General features: G+C 51.1%; 7 protein-coding genes across 7 annotated transcripts; 4 read left to right on the top strand and 3 right to left on the bottom strand.

Moving 5' to 3' along the window:
• Positions 1–2,778: 2,778 nt before the first annotated feature.
• Positions 2,779–3,555, top strand: TRIREDRAFT_123797 (uncharacterized protein; the record flags this gene model as incomplete). The annotated part of the gene is made up of 1 exon (XM_006968812.1): positions 2,779–3,555. The coding sequence occupies exon 1, from the start codon at positions 2,917–2,919 to the stop codon at positions 3,553–3,555; it is 639 nt and encodes a 212-aa protein (XP_006968874.1). The 5' UTR covers positions 2,779–2,916.
• A 1,198-nt stretch (positions 3,556–4,753) lies between these two features.
• On the bottom strand, positions 4,754–6,128 carry TRIREDRAFT_68728 (hexaprenyl pyrophosphate synthase; the record flags this gene model as incomplete). Its single annotated transcript, XM_006968848.1, has 2 exons — positions 4,754–4,915; positions 4,992–6,128. 2 exons carry the CDS (start codon positions 6,126–6,128, stop codon positions 4,754–4,756), a joined length of 1,299 nt encoding a protein of 432 aa, XP_006968910.1.
• A 743-nt stretch (positions 6,129–6,871) lies between these two features.
• TRIREDRAFT_51946 (uncharacterized protein) lies at positions 6,872–7,747 on the top strand (the record flags this gene model as incomplete). The annotated part of the gene is made up of 2 exons (XM_006968813.1): positions 6,872–7,226; positions 7,307–7,747. Coding segments are annotated over exons 1-2 (738 nt in total), but the record flags the coding sequence as incomplete, so codon positions are not given.
• A 675-nt stretch (positions 7,748–8,422) lies between these two features.
• Positions 8,423–9,524, top strand: TRIREDRAFT_111426 (uncharacterized protein; the record flags this gene model as incomplete). Its single annotated transcript, XM_006968814.1, has 2 exons — positions 8,423–8,508; positions 8,549–9,524. The coding sequence occupies 2 exons, from the start codon at positions 8,423–8,425 to the stop codon at positions 9,522–9,524; spliced, it is 1,062 nt and encodes a 353-aa protein (XP_006968876.1).
• A 633-nt stretch (positions 9,525–10,157) lies between these two features.
• TRIREDRAFT_81688 (uncharacterized protein) lies at positions 10,158–12,049 on the bottom strand (the record flags this gene model as incomplete). Its single annotated transcript, XM_006968849.1, has 3 exons — positions 11,779–12,049; positions 11,496–11,621; positions 10,158–11,393 (listed from the first exon to the last, which is right to left on the bottom strand). The coding sequence occupies exons 1-3, from the start codon at positions 11,869–11,871 to the stop codon at positions 10,158–10,160; spliced, it is 1,455 nt and encodes a 484-aa protein (XP_006968911.1). The 5' UTR covers positions 11,872–12,049.
• Positions 12,050–14,033: 1,984 nt separating this feature from the next.
• Positions 14,034–16,135, bottom strand: TRIREDRAFT_81690 (beta-arrestin protein; the record flags this gene model as incomplete). Its single annotated transcript, XM_006968850.1, has 4 exons — positions 14,034–14,885; positions 14,966–15,725; positions 15,800–15,943; positions 16,071–16,135. 4 exons carry the CDS (start codon positions 16,133–16,135, stop codon positions 14,034–14,036), a joined length of 1,821 nt encoding a protein of 606 aa, XP_006968912.1.
• Positions 16,136–18,977: 2,842 nt separating this feature from the next.
• Positions 18,978–20,407, top strand: TRIREDRAFT_111429 (uncharacterized protein; the record flags this gene model as incomplete). Its single annotated transcript, XM_006968815.1, has 6 exons — positions 18,978–18,995; positions 19,154–19,160; positions 19,313–19,376; positions 19,735–19,736; positions 19,881–19,925; positions 20,103–20,407. 6 exons carry the CDS (start codon positions 18,978–18,980, stop codon positions 20,405–20,407), a joined length of 441 nt encoding a protein of 146 aa, XP_006968877.1.
• Between the last annotated feature and the right edge of the window lie 3,181 nt (positions 20,408–23,588).

Here is a 23,588-nt window from a genome sequence, read left to right on the forward strand (position 1 = left end):
GTGCTGCATGCTGATTAAGAAGGTCACGCGAGGCTCATGCAAAACCATGTTCGGGCGTCGAATAAGCCAGCCTCGTATTACCTAATGCAGTCGGGAGAAGACGGAGCGCACGTGCACGTGTGTGTGACCCAGCATCCCATGGGCCTGAGCTTGGACGCAACAATCACTCCGGAATCCCACATAGGTAGCTTGCGGAGCTTCACGCCCACGATCCTCCCAGCCTATTCGCTGCCTCTCTGCAACTGCTCTGGAGCCCCAGTCGAGATGCCGCTGCGGGTGAATAGCCGGCCAGTGGAACTGCACTGCAGCAGCAGGCACGCCAGGACACGCTGGAGCACGAAGCGGGACTACCGAGCAGTCGTGTCTTGTCGAGGCCATGAGACCATCTGCTCAAGCTGTCCATGAGCACGAGCACTGTGATGCAATGAGATTCGAGCTGAACCTGATACCCTTCGCCCTCCTCAGTCATGCCTCAGTTCTGAGGCTCGGAGGAAGAGAAGACATCGCCCGTGAGAGCATGAACTGGACACAACCTATCCGTACTCGTACCCGGATAAAGCAGCAGACCGGGACCGACCTCCCTTCTCGCGGCCGACTTGCTGCTGCTACACGTACGGATAGCATCACCCCGGTCGGTCGGTCCCCGCATGGAGAGGCAAATAGCAACACATCGGGTAAATGCCTGCTACGAAACTCGCTACTCGCATATAGCCTTGAGTCGTTCCAGCCCAATCTTTGCCGCTATGATATGCAATGGCCGTCGTCTACGCACAACAGGTCTCCATCTCTGGCCGGAGAGCATCCCGATTCGTGCTGCTGTGCTACGACCAGCGCATGAGGGAACGATATGCCCCGGCAGCACACGCTTTCCATTGGCTTTTTTTGGGGCTCGGGGTGGTAGCCGGCCAGAGGAAGCTGTCGATACTGCCGGTTACACTTGCTCACGGCCCTGATCGGTAATACTACTACCAGTCGTCTCCGCGTTGCAGTAGGCATCTACGAACCCACTGATGTGCCTTAGTCGAGTGAGGTGCTAGCAATGATCGACCCCGGTCTGGACACAGGCCAGAGACCAAAGGCCAATGACAAGCACTCACGTTTCGTGCAGCTGTGCATGCTGTCCCCGATGCTGGGCTGGACCAGTCCATGATGTTGTGCCAGCATTAGCAAGGTGCTTTATATGGCAACACGTGGTGCCATCATGCAAATGAGGCATCTTGGATACATATGTTTGCTGCCTATCTGATGCCAAATCGATCCATCTCGTCATGTCGGAAGATCATAGAGTCTCCATGCAGAATGCTACTAGTACTAGCGACCAACACAGAGTTGCTAGTCCAGCAAGTGGGAATGTCTCAGGCTCAACCCGGTTTACCCTCCGCAGAGCAGCACGGGGGACGTCCTCCTACTCCCGGGGGATCCTTCTCTCTTGTGCCGAGACATGGGCTATCTATGGAGACACCAAGATGTCAAGTTATCGACGTCCAGCCTCATCACCAAGCTACCGTACGCCATTACGATTCGCTTTTTGCCAGTTGCCCCAGCCCACAGTGTTACGACCCAAGTCTTGACTGACTATGAAGGCTCAACTTGGTTGCTGCTGATCTTTGCTCGTCATTCTACAAAATGTGTAGTTGTATTACGACAGCTCACCATCTTCAGCCTTAGATCCTCGACTAGCAAGATCCGTCCCCTCCCCCACGCTCATACTTGATTAGCCCATGGGATCAGTCGTATCAAGCCGGGCGCTTGGAGCGGTGAGTTCGAAGTCGCTTCCAGTTGCATGAGCAGACGTGCATACACAGGGCGCTAATCTATGGCCAGGTTTGGTTCCCAAGGGCTGCCTTGCCAGGATTTTGCCAATCACAGTGTCATTGTCTCGGATGCCTCGAGACGTATGGACTAGAGATGACTCTTTGACGACGACATATCTCTATCCTCGCATGGCTGGGTAACATTAGAACCCTCCCTTGCTTCTAACCGACCCTCATGCCTTGATTGCCCGGCATGTCTGCCTAATGTTTGCGTTCTGGCAGCATCAAATGCGGATAAGCAGACCGGAAATCGTTGGCCTCCCGGAAAGGGGGGTTTCTCTACAGACGGTGTGAACATGGCGAGACATGGGAACATCTAGCCCAGCACTCGGCTTCTGAGGCTAGGGTTTCCGTGGCCGAAAAGCTACTTCAGCTCCATCAGCTCTTCTCCCGCACCTCTTGTCCCCATCTTTCTCTCATTCCAGAGCTAAGCGGGCGAGAAGGGGGACGGGGAGGAAATGAGGAGCTAGAGTTATGCCTTTCCTTACTCTCCTAGACCGTCAAGACGCTCCACGTAAGTCAGCTAAGGTAGCCACAAGGTAGCCGCCCTCCCCGATGGCTGCTAGTTTGACACCGGGTGCCCTCAGATTGGCCATGACTGACTTGGCGCTCCATGCAGGTATGTGACAAGTCCACCGGACTGTATGGATACGCGCCGTCGAGGAGGAGGAGAAGGAGGGGGTGAGTGACATCGAAAGCCTGTTTGCCTGTATGATCTCCCAAGGACGATCGGCTAAGGCAGTGATCTTTATCCAAGAAGGGGGAGGTTGATGACACCAGATCGAGGAGGACCTCCGCTGGGGTGCGGATGGTTGACTCGATGGTCCCCATCCGACACTCAAGCGCCTTGGAATTGTCTATATAAGACGAAGGAAATCCCGTTGTTCTCGGATATTCTCTGCTTATCATCATCATCTCTCTTCCATCTCCTCTTCATACACTTCTGCTGCCTCTCGAAGTTCTACTACCTTTGCCTCCGCCCCTTCAAAACTTTCTACCATCCTGTGCTTTCCTCGATCCAGGAAGACCTCCATCTTATTCATCACCGCAATAGGCAAGGCTCTATCAACATCAACTTCTCGGACCACCCCAGAAACCAACCATGCCTCGCAATACGGATAATCACATGCACGTCGTCTCCCGATCTGAGACGGAAACCATCTACGAGGGCTCGCTCCACGACCAGCTACAGGGCACATTCTACACCCCCGTGATGCCCTCTGCCATGAGCATGACCTCTTACATCTCCCCCGGAGCCGGCACCTCCGCTGCTGCCGAGGCCGGCGGACAGTCTGCCATCGGGACCCCGGGCATGTGGGTCGAGGCGGGCGCCCCTGAATCCGCCAACTTCCCGTATATGATTGCCCACACGGGCGAGCGGTTCGACATTGCCCACTACACCGAATGCAAGGCAGACTCCGGCGTTGATCAGATAAACGGGGTCATGATAATATGCGACGCCGGCACCATCGACAACGACGACATACGCTCGCCCGGGGGGAAGTACCTTTACCAGAATTGCAAGAAGCTGGGCACCGGCACGCAGATCAACGGCCTAGAGGTGGTCTATCACGGCGGCTCCAAGATTGTCCCAACGCTGCCGGGCATGCCGGGCCGCTGGGACAAGATGGACATGCTGACTGCCGAGGGCAAGGAGATCAAGGGGGCGCCCAAGAACCAGATCAATGGGGGCAGGGTACGGCTGATGAAGAGGTCGGAGATTGGATCCATGGCTAGCTAACTCTAATGTGCCCTTGGGGATGGGTTTTCTGATATCTTTCTATCTTACTGGTTATTGGGTACGGGCGTTTTGCGGATATTACATACAAGCATGTAGACTTGCCAATTGAGCATTTGCAATAGCTGCTCGAATGCGACTCCTCGGGTCCGTGTATAAGGGAGATAGGTATGCCCTGTAAGGCTGTCGGACGTGATTAGGTACCTACCTAACAGGGCCTACCTTAAGAGAGATACCTTTGATGCCTCTATATGAAATACCGCATGCGAGAGGCCTACCTACCTTAGTACTTATCTTCGTACAAGCGGATACTATATGTACGCCTCCAATCACCATATCCCACGTTCGTGTCTCTCCACTCCCTTACAGCTTCGAGTCATACCACGGTAGCCAGCAGGAGGGACGAATCGAAGAGAGGAGGTATCTAAGCGAATGACACCACCCTTTTTGGCGCAAGCCCAAGACAATTCGTCAATCATCCCGACGGACAATTCAAGCGAAAAGTATGAGCAGGGGATATGTCAATGTCAATGTAGGTACATGTAGATATTGTTGGTTCACTTCTGTAAATAGTGCCGATACCCCTCGTCTGTCGTGGTAACATGCAATATCAGGGTTATATCACATCACCTCTGCATGCGTGATGACTTTTGTAGATAATGCAATATCTTATCTTATGAGCTCAATTGGAGTCACATGAAGCATTCATAATCCCGCTTCCATGCCTTTGATCCTTTTCTTTTTGTTGTTTGTTGTTCAATCAAATAGTGCCCATCTATCTGCATGCGTTAACTGAAACGTACCCTGTAAGCGGTGTTGATTCCAAGATGCCGTGGCTTTTTTTTTTCTTCACATATGTTGAGTACAACTGGATGGAAATGAAGATGAACATCATGGGCAATGCAAACAAAAGCTCCCATTTCTCCAGCCAGTCAACGAATTTGCCCCCCCTTTTTAAAACCCTTTCTTTTTCATTTCTTCTTTAACAAGAACTTCGGTACTCCCCATACACGTTTAGAACCCTTTTGTCTTGCCCAAGAGTGGAATAATCGTACAAACGCCAGAAACCAACTCGTCTACTCCTCTCCCCCTTCGCGTAACCCCGTCTGTCTTTCATGCAAGGTAGCTGATTGATTTGTGTAGTGCGTAGCGTGTGGTGTGTGGTCGTGATGCGTGTGAAGATTGCAGTGTGATCTAGTCCTCACTTTTGGCGCTGAATCGTCTTGTGAGCCATCTCAATGAGACCGTCCTTGGCCTCGCTGTCGGGGAAGTCGGCAATGGCAGCAATGGCCTTTTCGGAGTAGTCGTAAGCGAGGGCTCGGGTCTGCTCGACGCCATCGCTCTGCAGAACCAATTGGCGGGCCTATACCGTGGAAACGTGTCAGTCAATTTGATCAGAGTGTCGGTATATGTGCAGCATGTAGGCAAAAGCAACTCACCCTCAAAACATCCCCCTCTTGAGAGAACTTGCGCCCAACGAGAGCGCCCAGCTCCGGCGTTTGCTTCCAGGCAAACAGCAGCGGCGCCGTGGCCAGGCCCAGCTCCAAATCGGCTCCTGCGGGCTTGCCCAGGTCCTGCCCGCTTCGCGTGTAGTCCAGCATGTCGTCCACCAGCTGGAACGCGAGTCCCAGATTCCGGCCGTAGGAGTAGGCGGCCTCAACCGTGTGCTGGTCGGCGTTGCCGAGGAGGGCCGCGGCTCGGCACGACTTGGAGATGAGACTGGCCGTCTTGAGGTATGTCTTCTGCAGGTAGTAGCTCAGCGTCTCCTCGGACCACTTGGGGCTGCGCTCGTCGCGCTCCGTGTTCTTGAGCTGCATGAACTCGCCCTCGACCAGGTTGGCGATGACCGTGGCCAGCAGCTCCACCACCTCGGCGTTGCGCAGCCGCGCCAGGGCGACGGAGGCCCGGCCGAGGAGGAAATCGCCCGCGAGGACGGCCATCTTGTTGCCAAACTCGAGGTTGGCCGACGGCGCCCCTCGCCTCGAGACGGAGTGGTCAATGACGTCGTCGTGTAGCAGAGACGCCGTGTGGATGAGCTCTGTGATTTCGGCCAGCCGCCTCTGGCTCGGGAGGATGTCGAGGTTCGCGTTGGCCGCGTCGGCCAGCTCGGCGTCGTACGACGTAGCGCTCGCCATGGGGTTGACGTCGCTGAGGATCTGCATGGGCGATATTGACGAGTCGATGCCCCGCGCCGTCTCGGGCGTCGCATGGCGCGGGCTCTTGGGACACAGATGCGTGGCCCGCGACATGAGCAGCACAATGAGCGGCCGCACATGCTTGCCCTCGGCCTGCGTGTAGTACTTGGCGACCCGGTCGAGGGCTGGGTGGCCGGAGCCCAGCAGCTTGCGGATGTTGCCCGTCAGGAACTTCATCTCCTTGGCCACGGTGCGCAGCGGATCAATCGTCATGGTGTCCTTGGCCGCCCGCTTCGCGACGTTGCCCACCATGTTCGTGGCGACCTGGACGGCGGCCGCCCACGCGGAGCCGCGGTTCGAGCTGGAGTGCAGCCCGGCCCGCTGCTGGAAGCCCAGGGCCGAGAGGGAGACGGCGGCCGAGCCCGAGCCCGAGCTGGCCATGACGGGCCGGTGGCAGACATGGCAGGTCGACGTCGCCGCTCCCATTCGGCCGCGGAGAGCCGCCGGAGCTCCCGCACGGAGCCTCATCTGCGCAGACGGGGGAGGCGGTTTTTTTGCGGCAAGATCAGGCGAGACGCAACGGCGGGCTGGAGGGATTGCGGATCACGGATCGGGGGAGGAACTCGTTCTCGCAGAGTCTAGGGAGGCACCGGAGCTGCGACCGGGGCGTTGGCTCAAAGAGATGGCAAAGTCGCGCAGCCTCGTCGTGGTTTGGAGTCGCAAAATCACAGCCGGCCGAAACATGGAAACTTTTGCAGCAGCACATCGACTTTTGGCGGGACCTCGAAGCCAAGGCCGAGAGAGACAGAGGCGAGGGGCAATCCGGGACCGAACCGCAGCTGCTCATTGGCCGGCCCCTGCTGCGGCGGGCGTTCAGCATGGCAAGCCCTGGAGCACAGGGGTCGCAGGCCCTGTAGCGCCGCTGCACAACAAGCTTGGCCGCTGTAGCGGTGCCCTGTAGGTGCTCGAGCGCCCCAGCCGCCATTCGCGGCTTAGCGTGGCGGGCAACCTGCAATACCCGGGTCGGCAATCAGGACTGGCATCCAATCAGATCTGCTGAAGGAGATGCCCCGCACCAACCATAGCTGTGCTTACATACATAGTAGATAGTAGCTGGCCGATTGATGCGATGATGATTGACATTGAATGCTTTGCATGGTCTGAGTATCGATCGGTTCAAGACTTATACACAGAGCCTCTCACGTCGTAACCGCCTGATTGTAACATCAACAACTCATCGCCATGGTTCTACTCACAATGACGGCGTCCATCGTGGACGCGCTGAAGCTGCTCAATGACCAGCGCGAAACGGACGACTGCAACAACGATGCCAGCGAGCAGCGGCCCAATGCCGAATCATCATCACCAGCCTCATCACCAGAGCCAACAGTTGGCAATCCCATCTCCCACAGCGACATCATCAACCTCCACAGAAAACTCAAGGCTTCGCAGTCATCAGCACCATCAAAGTACAGCCTGGAACAGCTGCTCCAGGGCTCCCGCGTCTACATCCCGCCGCCTCCACCCAAACCCGAGCCAGTAAGTGCCCAGATCCCCCCCCCAATGCAAATCCGTCTCAAGATCATCATCACCCACTGACACCTTGTCTGCCACAACAGTCCGAAGAATACAAGGCCCTCATGGCCCGCCTCCGCCGCGAAGAAGACGCCCGCTCGTACGAACGCATGATCAACCCGCCCCCTCCGCTCGAGACGTTCCAGCACCGCTTCCCCCACGCCGCCCGCGCCTTCGCCGAGGCAAACCGGCCCTCCAAGACGGAAGACCTCGGGGACGACGAGGTGACGGTCAACGAGATCCACCGCCAGGTGATGCTCATCATCAACTTCCTCGTCAGCATCGCCGGCGTCGCGGTGTCGCTGTGGATTGCCGGTCGGTGGTGGAGCCTGTCGTCTCGGATATTCCTGGCTCTTGGAGGCAGCATAGTGGTTGCCGTTGCGGAGGTTGCCGTCTATTCGAGTTACATGTGGAGATTGGGCGATGCGAAGAGCAAGCAGGGTGCGGTCAAGGAGATTAAGGAGGTTGTCCGGACGTGGATCGTGGGACAAGAAGGTGACGGGAAAGGTGACGAGAAGAGCGTTTTGATAGAGAGCAAAGAGGAGGAGGAGCAGGTAAGGAGGAGGATACCAGCGAGACCGGATATCCCAGAGCTGTAACATGCTTCTCATGCATTTCCCATATATATCCCGCAAGCGTTGTCCATCAATATCACTTCCATTTTATATCTTATCATCTTTAGCAGGCATGTAAACAAGCAAACGGAGACATGATTCCATCTGACAAGACGCGCATCTCATCTACAATTTAGAAGCACTACTAGTTGAGCCAACTTCAAACCCAGAAGTCGCTCTCTATCTATGTTAATTCTGCCTCATCAACGTCATGGGGCGGCAGAATAAATGGTCTGTGTAAGCGGCTGGAGCGCATGTGACATCGCGTAAAGTGCCCGCCATCGCGTCTCGACGCGTCTTTTTGGCGTGGGGGGCCAGTGTATGTATGCATCATTTTTATTCCCAAGCGACCAACAAACGCATCTTCTATCCCAAGAAGCACGAAGTCGAAACCAAAAAGTACGAACGAAACGATTTTCTTGCAGGACTACTCCTAAGTATCAATCATAACGCCTGTTGAGAATTCGACGTCAATCTGCCAACTCCATGCCCGCATACACAAATCGCGAACTTGAATCATTCACTTGCGATTCGTCTGGAATCGCCATGGCCAACTCATCGCCCGATTACTCAATGTTCGTCCCCATCGTCACCTCTTCCGTCCTCTCAGCGTTTCCAACTTCTGTTTTTGTGTGTGTATCTATGAAATTCTCACTCACATCATGTTTGCAGAACAAAACCCGGCCTGCACCACCTCCGCAAGCGCGACAAGCCCCTCCGCACCTACGGCAGACAACCCTCCACCCCCGAAGCCCAAAGCGAGCCACCTCTCAAAAGACGAAGATTTTCCGCTGTCAAACAGCAGCAGCAGCAGCAGCAGAAGCAGCAGGACGAGGAGGCGGAGGAGGAGGGGGAGGAAAAAGTCACCGCAACTCCCGAAAGCTCAAATGACGCCCCGGGAGCAGAGGCCACACCAACAGAAGCCTCATCTGAGACAAAAACAACCCAAGATGCCCCGAATGAGATCAAGCCCGACACCAAGCGCGCCGCCTCATCCAAGGGGTCTATCCTAAGCTACTTCAAACCAGCTCCAGCTCCGTCAAAACCCACCAAAGACGAGACACAGCCTCCATCACAAGAGTCTCAATCTCAGCCAGAAGACGCACCATCATCACCCCCAACATCATCACCCCCGAAGCGAAAACAATCCGTGAGAAGAAGACCACGACTCCTCAAAATCAAACCTCTCACGCACGAATCCCAAGCCGAGTCCTCCTCCCAAGACCAAGACGTGGCCCCTCCCCATTCATCAGACGAAACAACAACCCCCCAATCCCGCCGCCCTCTCAAGAAAACAGCCCCCAACACCATCGCAAGAAAGGCATCAGAATCCGAACCTTCATCAACCTCAACAACAACAACAACAACAACAACAACAACAACAACAACAACCCACTCACTCTCCTCCCCCCGAAAAACCTCCCTCCGAAACCTTCAAAAGCCCAGACCCTCCAAACCAGCATCATCATCAGCATCATCCCCATCCATCCAGACAACACTCAACATTTCTTCCAAGGCAGCCTTTTCCGAATGCAAAATCTGCGACACAGTCTGGAACCCGCTCTACCCTGACGACGTCAAGTTCCACAACAAGACGCACAAGGCTGTGCTGAGGGCGCAGAAGAAGCGCAAGATGGACGAGTTATAATGATGATGATGATGATACCCTTACATACGTTACGTTATGCACATGCACAGGTAACCTCTAGACATATGCATGTATAGATGATGAATGACAGGACATTGTTTTTGGGTAATTGGTGAGAGGAGGTTTGTGATTCTACTTTGTTTTGATACTGCTCTCTGCGTGTATGTTTGGAAAGAGAAGAATGAACAGCTGCAGCTGTGTCATTGGATGATGAATCTGGCATCGTCATCCCGGGGCTTGGTGCTGACTAGTAGAATATCACACTTGTCTCACATCACGTAATTCTGTAAGGCCAATCCAGCAGCTCGCTCTGACAGGGAAGAATAAGAAAATAACGTAAACTACCTTCATAATAAGCAGTCAGACTTTACAATCAGACATCAACACCATCACAGCGGCACCGCATTGCTCCAAAGAGATTCCCCTCGTCATTCATTATTACATCGTCGCGAGTAAAACTACTGTCGCAAGTCTCTCCTCCACAGGATATCATAACTACAACGGGAATAAAGAAGAAAAGGAGGATCAAGAATCGAAACAAAGAATCTCTCAAGAAGACACATCCCACGACTCTCCCGCGTCATCGCATCGCCCTCCCTCCTCTTGCCATTACCAGCCCTCCCCGTCCATACACTAGACAGCCGCAGGGTTCGCCTCTCCGCCCGTGACACCCGCCTCCTGAGCCTGGTGCTTGTCAGCGGGCGCCTTGGCAACCTCTCCCTCGGCCGGCCGGCCCTGCCCGACCGGCAGCGTCGTCGTCGTCGTCGTCGTCTCCGGCGAAGACGTGGCCACGGGGGACGTGGGCGTCGACGAGTTGGTGCCGCCGCCGGCCGCAGCAGCCGTCGCGACCGGGGGAGCGGCGTTGGTAACGCCCTGGATGACCTGGAACCAGCGCTGGGCGTCGGCGGGCGTGTGGGCCTTGAAGCTGATCTCGGAGCTCCCCGTGAGCTTGCTGCTCAGGGTGCCGCTCTTGTCCTTGCCCTTGATGGTGAACTTGTCGCCCGTGGGCACGCCGATGACGGCGTCGGGCAGGTAAATGGACAGCTCGGGCTTGGGGTCGTTGCGCGCGTCGTCCGAGTCCTTGAACTCGTGCAAGAACTTGGCCGGCGTCACGACGTAGTAGCCGGTCGAGTAGCCAAAGGACAGCTTGTTGCGCGACTTGCGCTCGAGCGAGCCCTCGATCAGGGCCTTTGTCGACGAGTGCTCCATGTTAGGGAACTGGATCGCCTCGACGGACCGCGGGGGGTCGTTTGCGCTGACGAGCCGGTCGGCGGCGCGGTGCTGGAAGTTGGTCCACTCAAAGTCGCGCGGGATGCACTGGACGGTGCCGAGGATGTCGCTGTGCAGGGCGCGCATCTTCTCGCCCTGGCCGCCGGCCAGCTGGGTGAAGCCCTCAATGGCCTGCTGGACGACCTCGAGGATGTGCGCCTCAAAGGTGCGGAAGTTGTTCTGCACGGCCACGAGGTCGTTGTGGTGGTTGTTCTCGGCAATGACCTGGTTGCTCAGGCGGTGCAGCACGCCGCGGCGCACCACGTAGGGGTCGTCGTGGCTGTTCATGCGGCCGCCGTGCGACTCAAAGGCCGCCGCCTGCTGGCCCAGCAGCTCAATGTGCTTCTGCGTCACGTTGCGCAGCTTCTCGACCTCCTTGGCGCCCGCCTGCGCGCCGCTCGCCAGCTCCTTGGCCTTGTGCTTGATCTCCTTGTGCAGCCGGTCGAGGATGGGCAGCACCGAGCCCTTGATGCTCTTCTCCGTCTCGATGTTGGTGTTGATCATGGCCTGCGTGTTGGCCCGCATGTTCTCGAAGAAGCCCGCGACGCCGCCGAGGCTCTGGTCGAAGTGGTGGCCCTCGCGAAGGGGGTTCGAGATGGTCTAGTGCCAGAGGCATCACACGCATTGTCAGTTTGGCTGAACAAAGCCCCAATGAAGCAATTCGCAAGACCGAAACGGAAAAGAAAGGGGGCCGGCGCTCACCTTCAAGACCTTCTCATACTCCTTCGCCTGGCGGCCGTGCACCTTCTCCACGGCCTCGACATAGTCCTCGAGATATCCCACCATGTGCTTCCACGCCTGCAGGCGCTCCGCAAGCAATCCGGCCGTCTACACGTTTTTTTTTTGCCATATGGTTAGCCCGCAAGTTCGCACGCAGCATCAGAGTCCTCTTGCAACAGAGCAAGACGAGCGTCTCTCTCTCTCTCTCTCCTCTCCGTGCGTTCTCCCCCCCGCTCCCGCTATGCATAGATGCTGTGCCACGTACAGTAGAGGGATCCGCCTCCGGAATAGCATCCTCGCTCAGTCCCGTCGTCGCGCGCGACGGCAGCGTGGAATTCGGCGGCGAGGGCTGCGACATGTTTATCAAAGGATAATTCTCGTCTTGTTTCGCCGTAATGATCGTGCAGCTCGTTTGCAGAAAGGGCAGCAAGGAAGATAGGAGCAAGTCGCAAGCTAAAGGGGGTTTCGTTCGTATGATGACGAGGCTTTCTCAGGGTCCAGAAAGAAAGTCAGAGCAAAAGAAATATAAAAGACAATGGATCAAAGTGATGGTGAAAGAGAAAAAGAGAAAGTAGTAGTAGCAAGCTTGAGTATGGCAGCGGCAGTCAAGCGTAATATAACAGCAGCAGCAAACAACTGTGCGCCCAGACCCGAGGAGGGATATGATGAAAGGTGACTTGATTGCTTCTTGCGAGGTTGCAGGTTAAAACAAGTCCCCTGGTCCCAAGGTTAGCACGAGGTCCCGTCATGGGCGGTCACTCTTTTAGGTAGGGACCTTGTTTCCCTCTTCCTTTTCCCCTTGTTGTCATAGGTACCATTTTGGGCGGCACTACGGAGTACTAAGGTAAGGTGATTACGACTTTGGCTCCAGGTTTGGGCTGGGGGTCGGTGGCATCGAACCAAATCGGGCCATTGGGGGTTCAAAGCAACTCTCCATCGTGGGAACATAGACAGAGAGTCAGAGAGAGAGCGGGAAAAGAAGAAGGGCATCGAAAGAATGGGGGCGTCTTGGTCCTTTGCCACTCAACTGTGCCGGTTTCCATTGGGTTTTTAGCGCATTGCCGTGTGGCATGTGGTTCCAAATGGCGTTTTTTTAGCATCTGTGATGGCGGTTGATCTGCAAAGAGTCATGATCACAGTCGATATCATACCTTACCTAGACGCTCTGTTCTCACTGTAAGAGGTACTAGGTAAGTGATGGCCGTCCTGATGCACGCAAAACAGCTGCATTGAAAAGCTGAACAACCATGGTATCATCATCAGCTGGACACCATTCAGTTTCCAGTAAGAAATCACCATACGTCTCATTTCGCCATGTGGGGGAACATACTAAGATAATAGTACTTGTATATACATGTACTTGCACCGCTCTTCGCTCTTTACGACTGCTAGCCCAGGGGATACGAATCACAGCAGTACGTGTATTCGTATTCTTGTTCACTGCCAATATTCCCGCTGCAAAACTCCATATACAGATAGTACCGAGGTAAAGGCTCACCTTGTCACAACGTTCACCCTTCCTCCCACCTCCAAACAAACAGCATCGTCAAGTCGAAAAACCCCCCTCCCTTAAACATGCCACTTGCATGTTCCAACCCCCAAATCTTGATTTTCCACTCTTCAATTCTTCAGCGCCCAAATCGCCGCCCACTCTAGCTTCACCATCCTAGTGTCACCCGTGACGTCAGTTCCCTTCAGCTGTCATTGAAATTGTTTGCCTCTGGGATACAACCTGCCTTTCCGGCTACACACTTCCGATCTTTCTTTTGTTGGGTTGCAAGCTGAGGCTGTCACCTGAATGTAGTACTTGTTTTTCGCCCAATCTAGTCATCTTGTTCGACCCCGATCTTGTCAAGCTCGTCTACCGTACCGTCGTCAACGTCTTCAATTGCGTCAGACACAGCTACGGCGACCAATGGGGTCATAGGACAGCCCAGTGGTAGGTATCCAGAGTCTCTGCATGGAGTTTTGCCCCCCTGAGTGACTGAGAGAACTCATTGCAACGGCCACGCGCCGGGTTTCAACGACATCACCATTAGAACACACAAACTGTCAGCTTTAATGTAGCAGGGAGTATTCATTCCATGATTCTATACACTCTAAAAGTGTAGATAGATCGTCGTATCGGCAAGTTGTAAAATAAAATCCGAAAAAAAAGAAAGAAAAAAAAAGCCATAGCATGTGTGAGAAACTGCCCCCCCCAAGACACCGACCAACCACTCCGTTCATGATACTGTACGCCCAAACCTGGTCGTTACCAAAAACCAACATACATATATGATATAAAGTCATGACAGCCCTCTATCCGCTCATACCCAAGTCTATAAGTTGTATCCTGAAAATGGCACGCATAACTCGCTGACGCCGTCAAAGCCAACCGACCCGCAATACCCAAGCATGATGAACCAAAAAAAAACAAATGCATGTCGTATATACCGCGGGAATAATCACGTGAAAAAGAGATAGGAGAGGGAGGTTGAGTCGCTTCATGTAGCGGATCAATGTGGCGTTGCTTCCTCTTCAGACAGCCTGGTCTCTGGCGCGGAACAGATGTAACCTCCGATGTATCGAGTTGTCATCCGACTGAGAGCGGGCCATCGGAGGGGACAGGGCCCGAGCAACGCTTTGCATGTGCGGCTCGCGCGTCTCTTGGGCCTCGCCAGCTGCGTGCTCAGCTATCGTCGACAGGGCGTCGTTGCTGCCGCTGAGCTCCATGTTCGGCGGTGTCCGCGGAGCGCTCAGGGCCGTTTGGTAGTCTGGGGCAGAGAAGCCAGTAGAGGTCCGAGACCGTGCCGGCGTCTTGACCGCAGTTGAATAGCTCGGCACTCGATTCAATTGGGCGAATTCGGCCGTATCTACTTGGGCTCGTTCTCCCGAGCTTCGAGCACTGGCTTCCTCCTCTTCGCTGTTTGTCCGACTCAAATGTGCCGGAGTCTGTGGGGTATGGGGCGTATGAGACGTGTGACTGGTTCCGTGGGTAGGTGAGGTGCGGCCAGATGCAGCCTGGATGGATTGATACGAGCTATTCCGCTGCGACTGATCCAGTGAGACGCTCGCCAGCCGAGACGAGAGCGCCGCCGGCGTGATGGGTGCGCTGTTGGCCAAGGCTGCCAAGTTCTCCGAGGAACCTGCCCGTGAGTGTCCGTAAAAGGGGCTGTTGAATCCAGAATGCACGGCCGGTGTCTGGAAGCCGGTGACGTCCATCTCGTCATACAGCTGGTCGAGCACATGTTCGCCGTATCCCGGTGGTGCCATGGAGCCGAGATCCTGCTCGAGGGGGGGTGCGCCGGGAGCTTGGTTAACCAGGTTGCCCTGTTCGTCGAACGGGATGTTGGGGGAGATGAAGATGGAAACGGGAAGTGTCGCTCGCAGCTGTTTGCGCACGTTAGTCCATATCTCAGACAGATTTGAGCTGAGCCGAGCCAGCCCGGTTAAACGTCAATAACACATACCTCGGAAATGTGGCCATCCGGGTTCTTGAGCGCGACGGTGAGCTTGATCTTATGCCTGACTCGAATTCCGTGGTGGTTCAAGTCCTGGATGCACTGGCGCAGCTTCTTGGGCAGGGGAAGCGGGCTATTGACCAGCCAGCCCTCCTGTCCAGTGTCCTCAATCATGTCGTGCCAATGCTCCTCCCGGGTCACCGGAAACTTCCACGTCGCCACGTCGCGCTCGGTGCGGTGCTCGCGCATGTTCAGGCCACTCGCTCCCTGGATGAAGCAATCCCGAATCTCGACCATCTTGGCATTGATCTCGCCAATCTCGAGCCCCTTGAGGAGCGGCGAGAAGCGCATCTCCATGTTGATGGTGCCGCCAAAGACGACGGCCTTTTGGGGGATGACGATGGAGTACTCAATCTTGTTGGGCCAGATGTTCTCGACGCTCATGGCGTGCAGGAACTCGAGGGCGCCGGGCTCGAGCGTGCGGATGATGCGGAGGTGCTTGTATGCGTGCAGGTCGTAGGCGAACTTGCCGCGGCTGACGGTGGCCTTGAGCCGGTATGTGATGGATGCCTCGGGGATGCCCTCGACGCTCTCGGGGGTGTCGCCGGGCAGAAGGTATTCGAAGGGATACTCGTAGTTGCCGGCGGGCAGGGTCATGCTCTTGCCGTGGGTGCCGACAAAGGGCGGGAATCGGTGGTCGAGGATGTTGACGGACCGGTCGACTCGCTGGCCGGTGACGCCCGGCGTGCTAGATCCAGGGTCAGACCAACTACAGAGAGAGGCGACGGGGTTAGAATACGCGGTACACACTGGTAAGGCGAGTGGTTGATTCGGGATTCATACTGAAGGCGAAGAGTCCCAATCAGGCGCAGGTGGATGTCCTCCATGCGGAGGGGCGAGGAGAGACATAGCACGACGACGCCCTTGAGGAGCTGTCCGGACGATTCCTGTTCGTTTCCGCGGAAGACGATGAAGTCTTCTTCTAACCTGAGCGGCGCAGAATGGTCAATATGCCAGATCTTGCACGCATTTTGTGTTGAGATGTGCTGAGGTAGGCATTGTCGCAAAAGAAAAGAGTTGATGGCGGCGGGAGGGAGCGATAAGATAAACTCACCTGATATCGAAGAGACTGTAGCTATGACGTCCCGTCACCGAGGAAAAGGGCTTAAAGGACGGCATGGCTCCGGCGTGGCAGAGCCGCAAGTACAAGAACAAGAAAAACACAATGGCCTGGGGAAAGATCCGAAGGGTAAAATAAACACAAGAGTAGGTATGGTTTGAAGAGAAAAGGAAGAAGAGAGAGTCAAGCAAGGACGGGAAAAAGAGAAGGTGGAAACGCCGAAAATGCGCAGACAAGCACGCACGCAAACGGACTCGGTCCCGTTGGGTCTAGAGGATCTCAATGGGCTGACACGGAGCGAGCAGGGACAGGACCAAAGATGGGAAGGGCATGGAACAAGGACCGCCGACTTCCCTGGCTCGTCTTGCTTGGGCCGGTCCCGACAAAGCCTCTGACACACACACCACACACACGCTCTCTCCCTCTCTTTCTTTTCTCACACACTTCTTCTCACACGCCTTGCTCTGACAAAGCTGAGTGGCTAGGCAGGGCTTCCGTGGGAACTCCCCTAGATGGCTTCGCCTCTTCGGCCGTGTGGCCCCGAAGAAAGAGGGCCCAGGCTGATAGTGGTGGGGCGCGAGAAACGCCGCGAGGGCAAAAAAAGACAGGACGAGCGACAAGGGTCTTTTTGCCTCGACAGGAGCCGGTTTCAGTCGAGTCGAGTCGAGTCGATTTCGGACGGGACTTGAATCGAAAGCCGTTGGCTCGGCTGGTGGATCCGATAATGGATTTGATGGATGCGAGTTGAACGTCTTGGACCGTGATCAGATTGCGCAATACTAGTAATACATACAAGGGGCTTGAAAAGGTCTAGAGAGAAGACGGATTCTCGAGGCACTACTAGTAGTAGTAGTAGGAAAGACGTGATAAGGACGAAGTGGGAGGTTGGAGGAGGAGGAGGAGGAGGAGTAGAAGAGGAAGAAGGAGAAGAAGAAGATGATGGAAGATGCTGCAGTGGGAGAGGAGTTATGAAATAAGAAGATAGGCTGATAGTACTACTAGGCAGGAGATGGATGCATGTATGTAGATGTCAGGTAAGGTATGTAGGTAGCTGTAGACGACTGGGCACACGGGACGGAGTGACGGCACAATCGAACACGCAGCCCGTGGAATGAGGAAGAAAACGAGGCTTCCTTCCAAGCGTTACCGCCTAGGTAGGTACCTACCTACAGTATGATCCAAGCCTCGGGAGAAACGCCAGCAGGGTTCGTGCCTCTGTGTGTGTGTGTGCGTGTGTGTGTCTGTCTGTCCACGAGCAGTTCGTGCAGCCACATGTGCAAGATGTCGGGGACCAGCAGCCACTAATTAGGAGGTGTGGAACGGCCGTCCTGTTGACAGGCAACTCGCTCCGTGGCTCTGCTCACTTAGGTACTATTAGAGTATCCCGTTCATGTCCACATACGCTTCCGCATCCGTAGGTGGTACAATCTACTGCTAGTGAAAACATCTGGGCAATCAAGCGCCTCGGCGTACCGGCTACTGGGAGAGCATCATGTGTCAATGACCCTATGTTATCGTCTATCTACTCGGACTAGCATCATTACAATTACTACTCGTACGGGAATAAAGGCTACTTGCACGACGGCGTATCGGATCCACGCATCGGGTTGCGCGATGCGGCACTTGGACATGGTTGGTGGAACGAGCCCGGCAGGAAACGTGCATGTGAACCGATCTCGTCACCTTTGGCTGTGTCTGTTTCTGTTTCTGTTTCTGTATCAATAACTGCCCGTTCATACGAATAGTACATACTCCAAGCACACCTCAAGTCTTGCTTCACCGTCGCATTCAAGTGACCAGAAAACAGGGTCATCGTTTTCATGCCGGTGGATGGAGGCAAATTGCATTTTGAAGATGATGTACAAGAACAAGAAAAAAAAGAATAAAAAACCCGCTCCGTGACCCGGCCTGCCGAGTGCCGACGGCGGCGGCGGGCTTTCGTCTTGCTTGCTTGCTTGACACATGCATACGAGAGTACCCGACATACCGATCGTAGCAGTCCATGTACATACATACAAGCAAGCATACAAGCAAGCAAGCAAGGTCTATGCAGTGTGGCCAGGGCATCGAAAAAAATGGAAGCCCAAATGGAAGCCCCGAAAACGGAGCAGTGCCGGGCGGCCAAATACCGGGCTGACAAGAAACAGGCAACAAAAACCCAGCACAGGCACTAACAAAAGATGGGAGAGGAAAAAAAAAAAAAACATTTAAGCGCTGGCCATGAGTCGTGGCGCCCTTCAAACCCATCAAGGAGAACAAATGCCGCCGTCAAAATGACGCCAGGACTGTGCATCACTCTTGTCTGAGCGGCGTAAACGGACCGGAATGGCGTCTCATATTACTAGTAATATGTGACTTTGGTATCTTCCTTTACCTTTTTTTTTCTCTTTTATCCGTTTCTTTTTTTTCGGAGCTTGTTACGGTGAGATGAATCAGACCGTGGGATCTGAATTGTCTGGCAGGTTAATAATTCCAAATCCACTTGATCAAACACTGCGTATTATCAGTAGTATTCCTGCGTGTCAAAAGGCGCCGTACAAGGCATGATGGCGTCTTACTGTCGGCTGCCGCTTTGAGCGCAGGTGATGAAAACAGGACATACGCAACACACACGCAAACAGCGGTGGAATATTGAGAGAGTGCCTTGGCTTAGGCACCTTTCTCAAATCACTGCGGAAGTATCACCGCTGGCATTCATCTGTGTGCACTGACAGCAGCTGGTGGCACTTTGTCCTGTCTTCCCTGCTCATCAATGTTCCTTCGTCCATGTATATACGAGTACACCTCATATTGCCCCGCGATAGTACCACCCACACTGCATTTGCCTCATGTACGGTTATTTTGCCATGACTTCTATTACTACGGTAGCATTATGCTACATGTGCCGGGCTTCTGATCACAATGACCTCGGCCATCAAGGTCATCACATCAATACTCTCTCACGAGAAGACAAACACACCCAGGGACTGACCCCCGGCATCGGAACGGCCACCACTGACCGTCTGCCATCTTAGTGGTAGCTCGTCAATCAGCGCGCATCAATCCAATAGGTAGGCAGATTACTACTACCTACCTAGTACGAAGGTAAGTAAACAACCGGCACTTGCAAGCGACAAAGACGGCTATATGCTCAACCGTACTGCTACTGCTACCTCCTAAGCCCTTGTCCAAGACCTTGGCAATATCGACCACTGTGCTTATATGAAAAAAAAAAAAAAAGACTCTTGCTCTGCTAGGAGTGCATCGTGAGGCTGTGCTGCTGATTGCATCCTCTTGGTCCTTTGATGGCGGCACGCACTGGTATGCACCTCTGTAGTACCGAGTGCAACGACGGGGAAAACCTCTCTCCTTCACAGCTCGTCACGCCCAGCTGACTGACTGACCCTCTCCCGCAAGCATCCATGACCACTGCGATATGTCAGATTCATCAGCTTGCCAGGAATAAAAGCTGATGTGTCACGCAGCCTGCCAGCCAAGCGGTTTGCCTTCAGCCTCCGTGGCTGCATTGCGTGTTTTTGCGATAAACTCACTCAGCTCGCCTAGAGCTTCAAGTCAGCAGCTCGTTTCTCTTCTAGGAATAGTAGTAGCTGCTGTGATAGGTATCATCAATACTGCCTTGACTACGTACTTGATACTACTACTACTACCTAGTACATAGTAGTATTACTACCTAGCATATCGTGGCCATGTGGAGTCGTCAATCACGGCGTTTCTGTCGCTAGTCCCTGCTGTTGAGGCTCGGCTCTCGATGGCTACATGTACCTATTTTACATGTATCCATCGTGCCTTGCCTGTAAGGCTTAGGACCTCCCGTCGTCTTAGACAAGCTCAACATCAGCCGCCACGTAGGTGTGTGAGATGGGTTTGACAGCACAGACTCGAATCTCGCCATCACATTGCAATCAACACATATCAAGTTCTACAAGCTACTGAAGCTGGACGGAGTCTCAACCGTCTCCAACCGATACCACCTGACAACAAAACACTTCCACGATGCTCTGTCATGACCACTGATACATACATCAGACAGAGCTCGTGTCAAAGCAGGCAGCCATCGACAGGCACACGCACAAGCCCCCCACCTCAAACCTCGAAAGAGCAAGGGGAAAGAAAAAGCTCTCGATACCGAACCGAAGCACCCATGTGAGAGTTCCAATCTCAGCCAAGGGGGTCCCATGAGTTGCTCCTCTAGCCTCAATGCCAAGCTTGATAGCTCGATGCCGCTTGATCGCGTCGATGCTATCTACTATCAGTGGAAACGCCTCATCAGCGGGCCGAAGAGAGAAAACAGGGTCCTCTGGGTACACGTATCATCCACTCTGGAACCTTGAGCTTGCCAGGGGGGGGGTTCCGAAGCCAGGGGGGGGGGGGGGGGGGGGGGGGGGGGGTAAAAAAACAAAACAAGAAGAAAAATCTAACAAGATCAAGAAAACCCTGAGATGAGCCAGCGTCCTGTTGGTTCACACGAGACGAAGCCATACTCGTCGTAGCGCCAAAGATAAGGAGGAACGCTTCAGAGCAGCTGAATCGCCCACCGCCTCTCTCTCTCTCTCTCGCTCGCTCTTTTCCATCACATTGCTGCCTCCCTGACCGTGAAGGTATCACCGAGAATCGAGGCCCATTGTTTCGAAGAAAAATTTCCCCTTGCCGCTGACCCTGTTTATGCCTCTCCTTGACTCACGCCTTTCACCTTGGCTTTCGAGATGGAGACTCCGTCCAGGCACATGCTACTAGAACTTAGTACTACTACTACTAATATGTACTATGTTATGTATTTACTCGGATACTACCTTGACACCTTGACAACAAAGCTCCATATTAAAGGGGAGTGGATGTGATCTGCGAATCCTAGATGCCGCCTCGACCACGGGATGGGTGACAGCCCGTCACAAATCTTACTAGTTTTGCAACCTTTGACTGACCAAAAACTTTTTTTCCCATCTCAACAATTTTGCAAACCGTCCGTCTGTTCACGTACCTATCAACACCCCCCTTCTCCTCTCCCCATTGCTTTATCCAGCTCTAGCAGTCGTTGCTTATTTTGCTCCTTGCTACTCTGTCAACTGGTCATTCCACCTCCCTATCGTTTCTCGTCCATGTCAGCCCTGAAGCTCCGGTATACCTCTTTCGGAACCCACATGTAGCCGCCGGCCACCCAAAAAAAAAACCCTCCCGACCTTGCTGTCTCGAGGTCAATGGCCAATCCCGACCCATCTCCTAGAATCTCCGACCCCGTAATAGTCCGATGGACCTGATTTCCCTGCTACTACTCTACTTCGAATCATTCACGATTATCAGTTCTGATACCTACCTACCTAGTCAAGCTCAAGGTACCAAGATTCGTCTTTCGTACGATCGGTACCGCAGGTATTATTACGGAGTCTACATCTAGCCCAGCCCGCAATTGCTCCGAGGACATGCAAGACAAGTCGGCTATTAGACCGAAAGATTCTCAAAATCCACTCCCTACTATCCAATCTCATACTGTGATAATACATATAAACAACGGTCCTTCACAGACCAGAAAAACATAGAATTAAAATAGTTAATAGTAGTACTGTAGAAATCTATAAAATTTAACTAATGCTAGGTTTAGTAAGTCTGCTAAGTTACTTTTTTTTAATAATATAGCTATCCTACTATAGGCAAGTGATTTTTAAGTACTTATAACTGCTAGTATATACTACTATTTAAGATTATGCTTAAATTACTATTAGGTTATAATACTATAATATTAAAATATATAACTTTATAATAGTTATTTTTTAAGCTATAGTAATATAGCTACTTTAAAAATATAACCTTAATATTATATTAAAGGCTATATAGTTAAGACTAAAGTAAAAGAATTCTTTTTTTAAGCTTTATAAGCTAAAAAAGTCTATTTATTATATTAAATACTTATTTTTTATAAAAAAGAAAATTAAGGTTATTTTCTTTTTAATTTACTATTAAATTTATAACCTTAAGTTATATTATAAAATTAAAAAAGGCATATAGCTTAATAAGGCCTCTAGTTTTTAACCTTTAACTTTAAAAAAAGCTATAAGCTACTTTTTAATTCTTTTAAGTATAATTAAGACTTAGTAGTTAGCATAAAGTAGTAGAGAAAAAAAGGTAAGGATTACTATTTATATATATAAATAGTATTTATATATAATGCTATTACTAATTAATATAGCTAATTAATATAAACTTTAGTATTTCTTTTATTATAATATAATAATTACCCTCTTTTAAAAAAATAGTATCCTTATTATTAATTAGTATCCTTATTATTTATATAAGTAGTAATAGTGTTTAATATATTTACTATAATAATTAGTTTATTATTAATATATTAAGAGTATTTAGCTACTATATATTATAAGTATTTTATATTATTTTATAATATTTTAATATCTTTTTATAATATAGTTTTTACTATTTAAGGAAAGGGGGGTATATTATTAATATAAAAAGGGCTAGCTATTATTATATTTAACTTTTTTTTTATAAGGCTAAAAAAGTTACTATTAGTAATTATATAATTTTAGCTAAAATACTATTTTTTAAGTATAATAACCTAGCTAGTTTTTATATTCTTTATATTATTAAATGCATTACTTATAAAATTATTAATATATTTAAATAAAGAATTATTAAAGTTAGTAGTATATTTAGCTTTAGTTAAAGGTATAATAGCAGCATTTTTATTTTTAATAGATTTAGTATTAGCAGTTAACTTTAAGGTAAATGTAAATATAAATAAGGTAATTACCTTAAAGTGCTATATATAATATTTAGTAATATAATTATAAATCTTAAGTAATAAAAAGAAGTTAGCTATTATATTAATAACCTTCTTTAAGAGCTTATTATAAATAATATTAAGTACTACCTAGTTAGTTTATTATATAATACTAGCCTTTTTAATAGCTTTATATAGCATATAGTTATAAAGGCTTTTAATATTTAACTTAAATTATATAAAGCAGCATGCCTTAATAATATTAATAAAGCAGTTTTATTATATAAAAGTAAGGCAGGTGGCTTAATAGTAATATACTTTTATATAGTAAATAATATTAGCTATTTTATTACTAGTATATATTTTAAAAATATTACTAATTTTAAAGTGCTTTATAAGCCTTATTATAAGGCTGCTGTTAATATAATATTATAATATTATAAGTAGGCTAGTATAAATTATATAAAGAGAAGAAAGGTTATAAAAGATAATTAAAAATAATTCTAAGTATAAGTAGGTTTAAAAAATATATATTAAAGACTTAGCTAAAGTAAATATAATATAAATATAAAGTAAATATAATTTTAAAGTAAATAAAAAGTAAGTATATAATAGGTCTAGTTATATAAAAAAGTAAGTTAATTAGTATTATATTTTAGCTATTTTTTATAAAAGTAAGGTTATTAAATACTATATTATAATACTAGATTTTAGCTTTTAAATCCTTAAACTAACTTATTAATATTAATAATTAAAAGGTCTTTATTATACTATAATTATAT

This window comes from Trichoderma reesei (assembly GCF_000167675.1).
Source record: "Trichoderma reesei QM6a unplaced genomic scaffold TRIREscaffold_26, whole genome shotgun sequence".
In the NCBI taxonomy this organism is placed as follows: Eukaryota; Fungi; Ascomycota; class Sordariomycetes; order Hypocreales; family Hypocreaceae; genus Trichoderma; species Trichoderma reesei.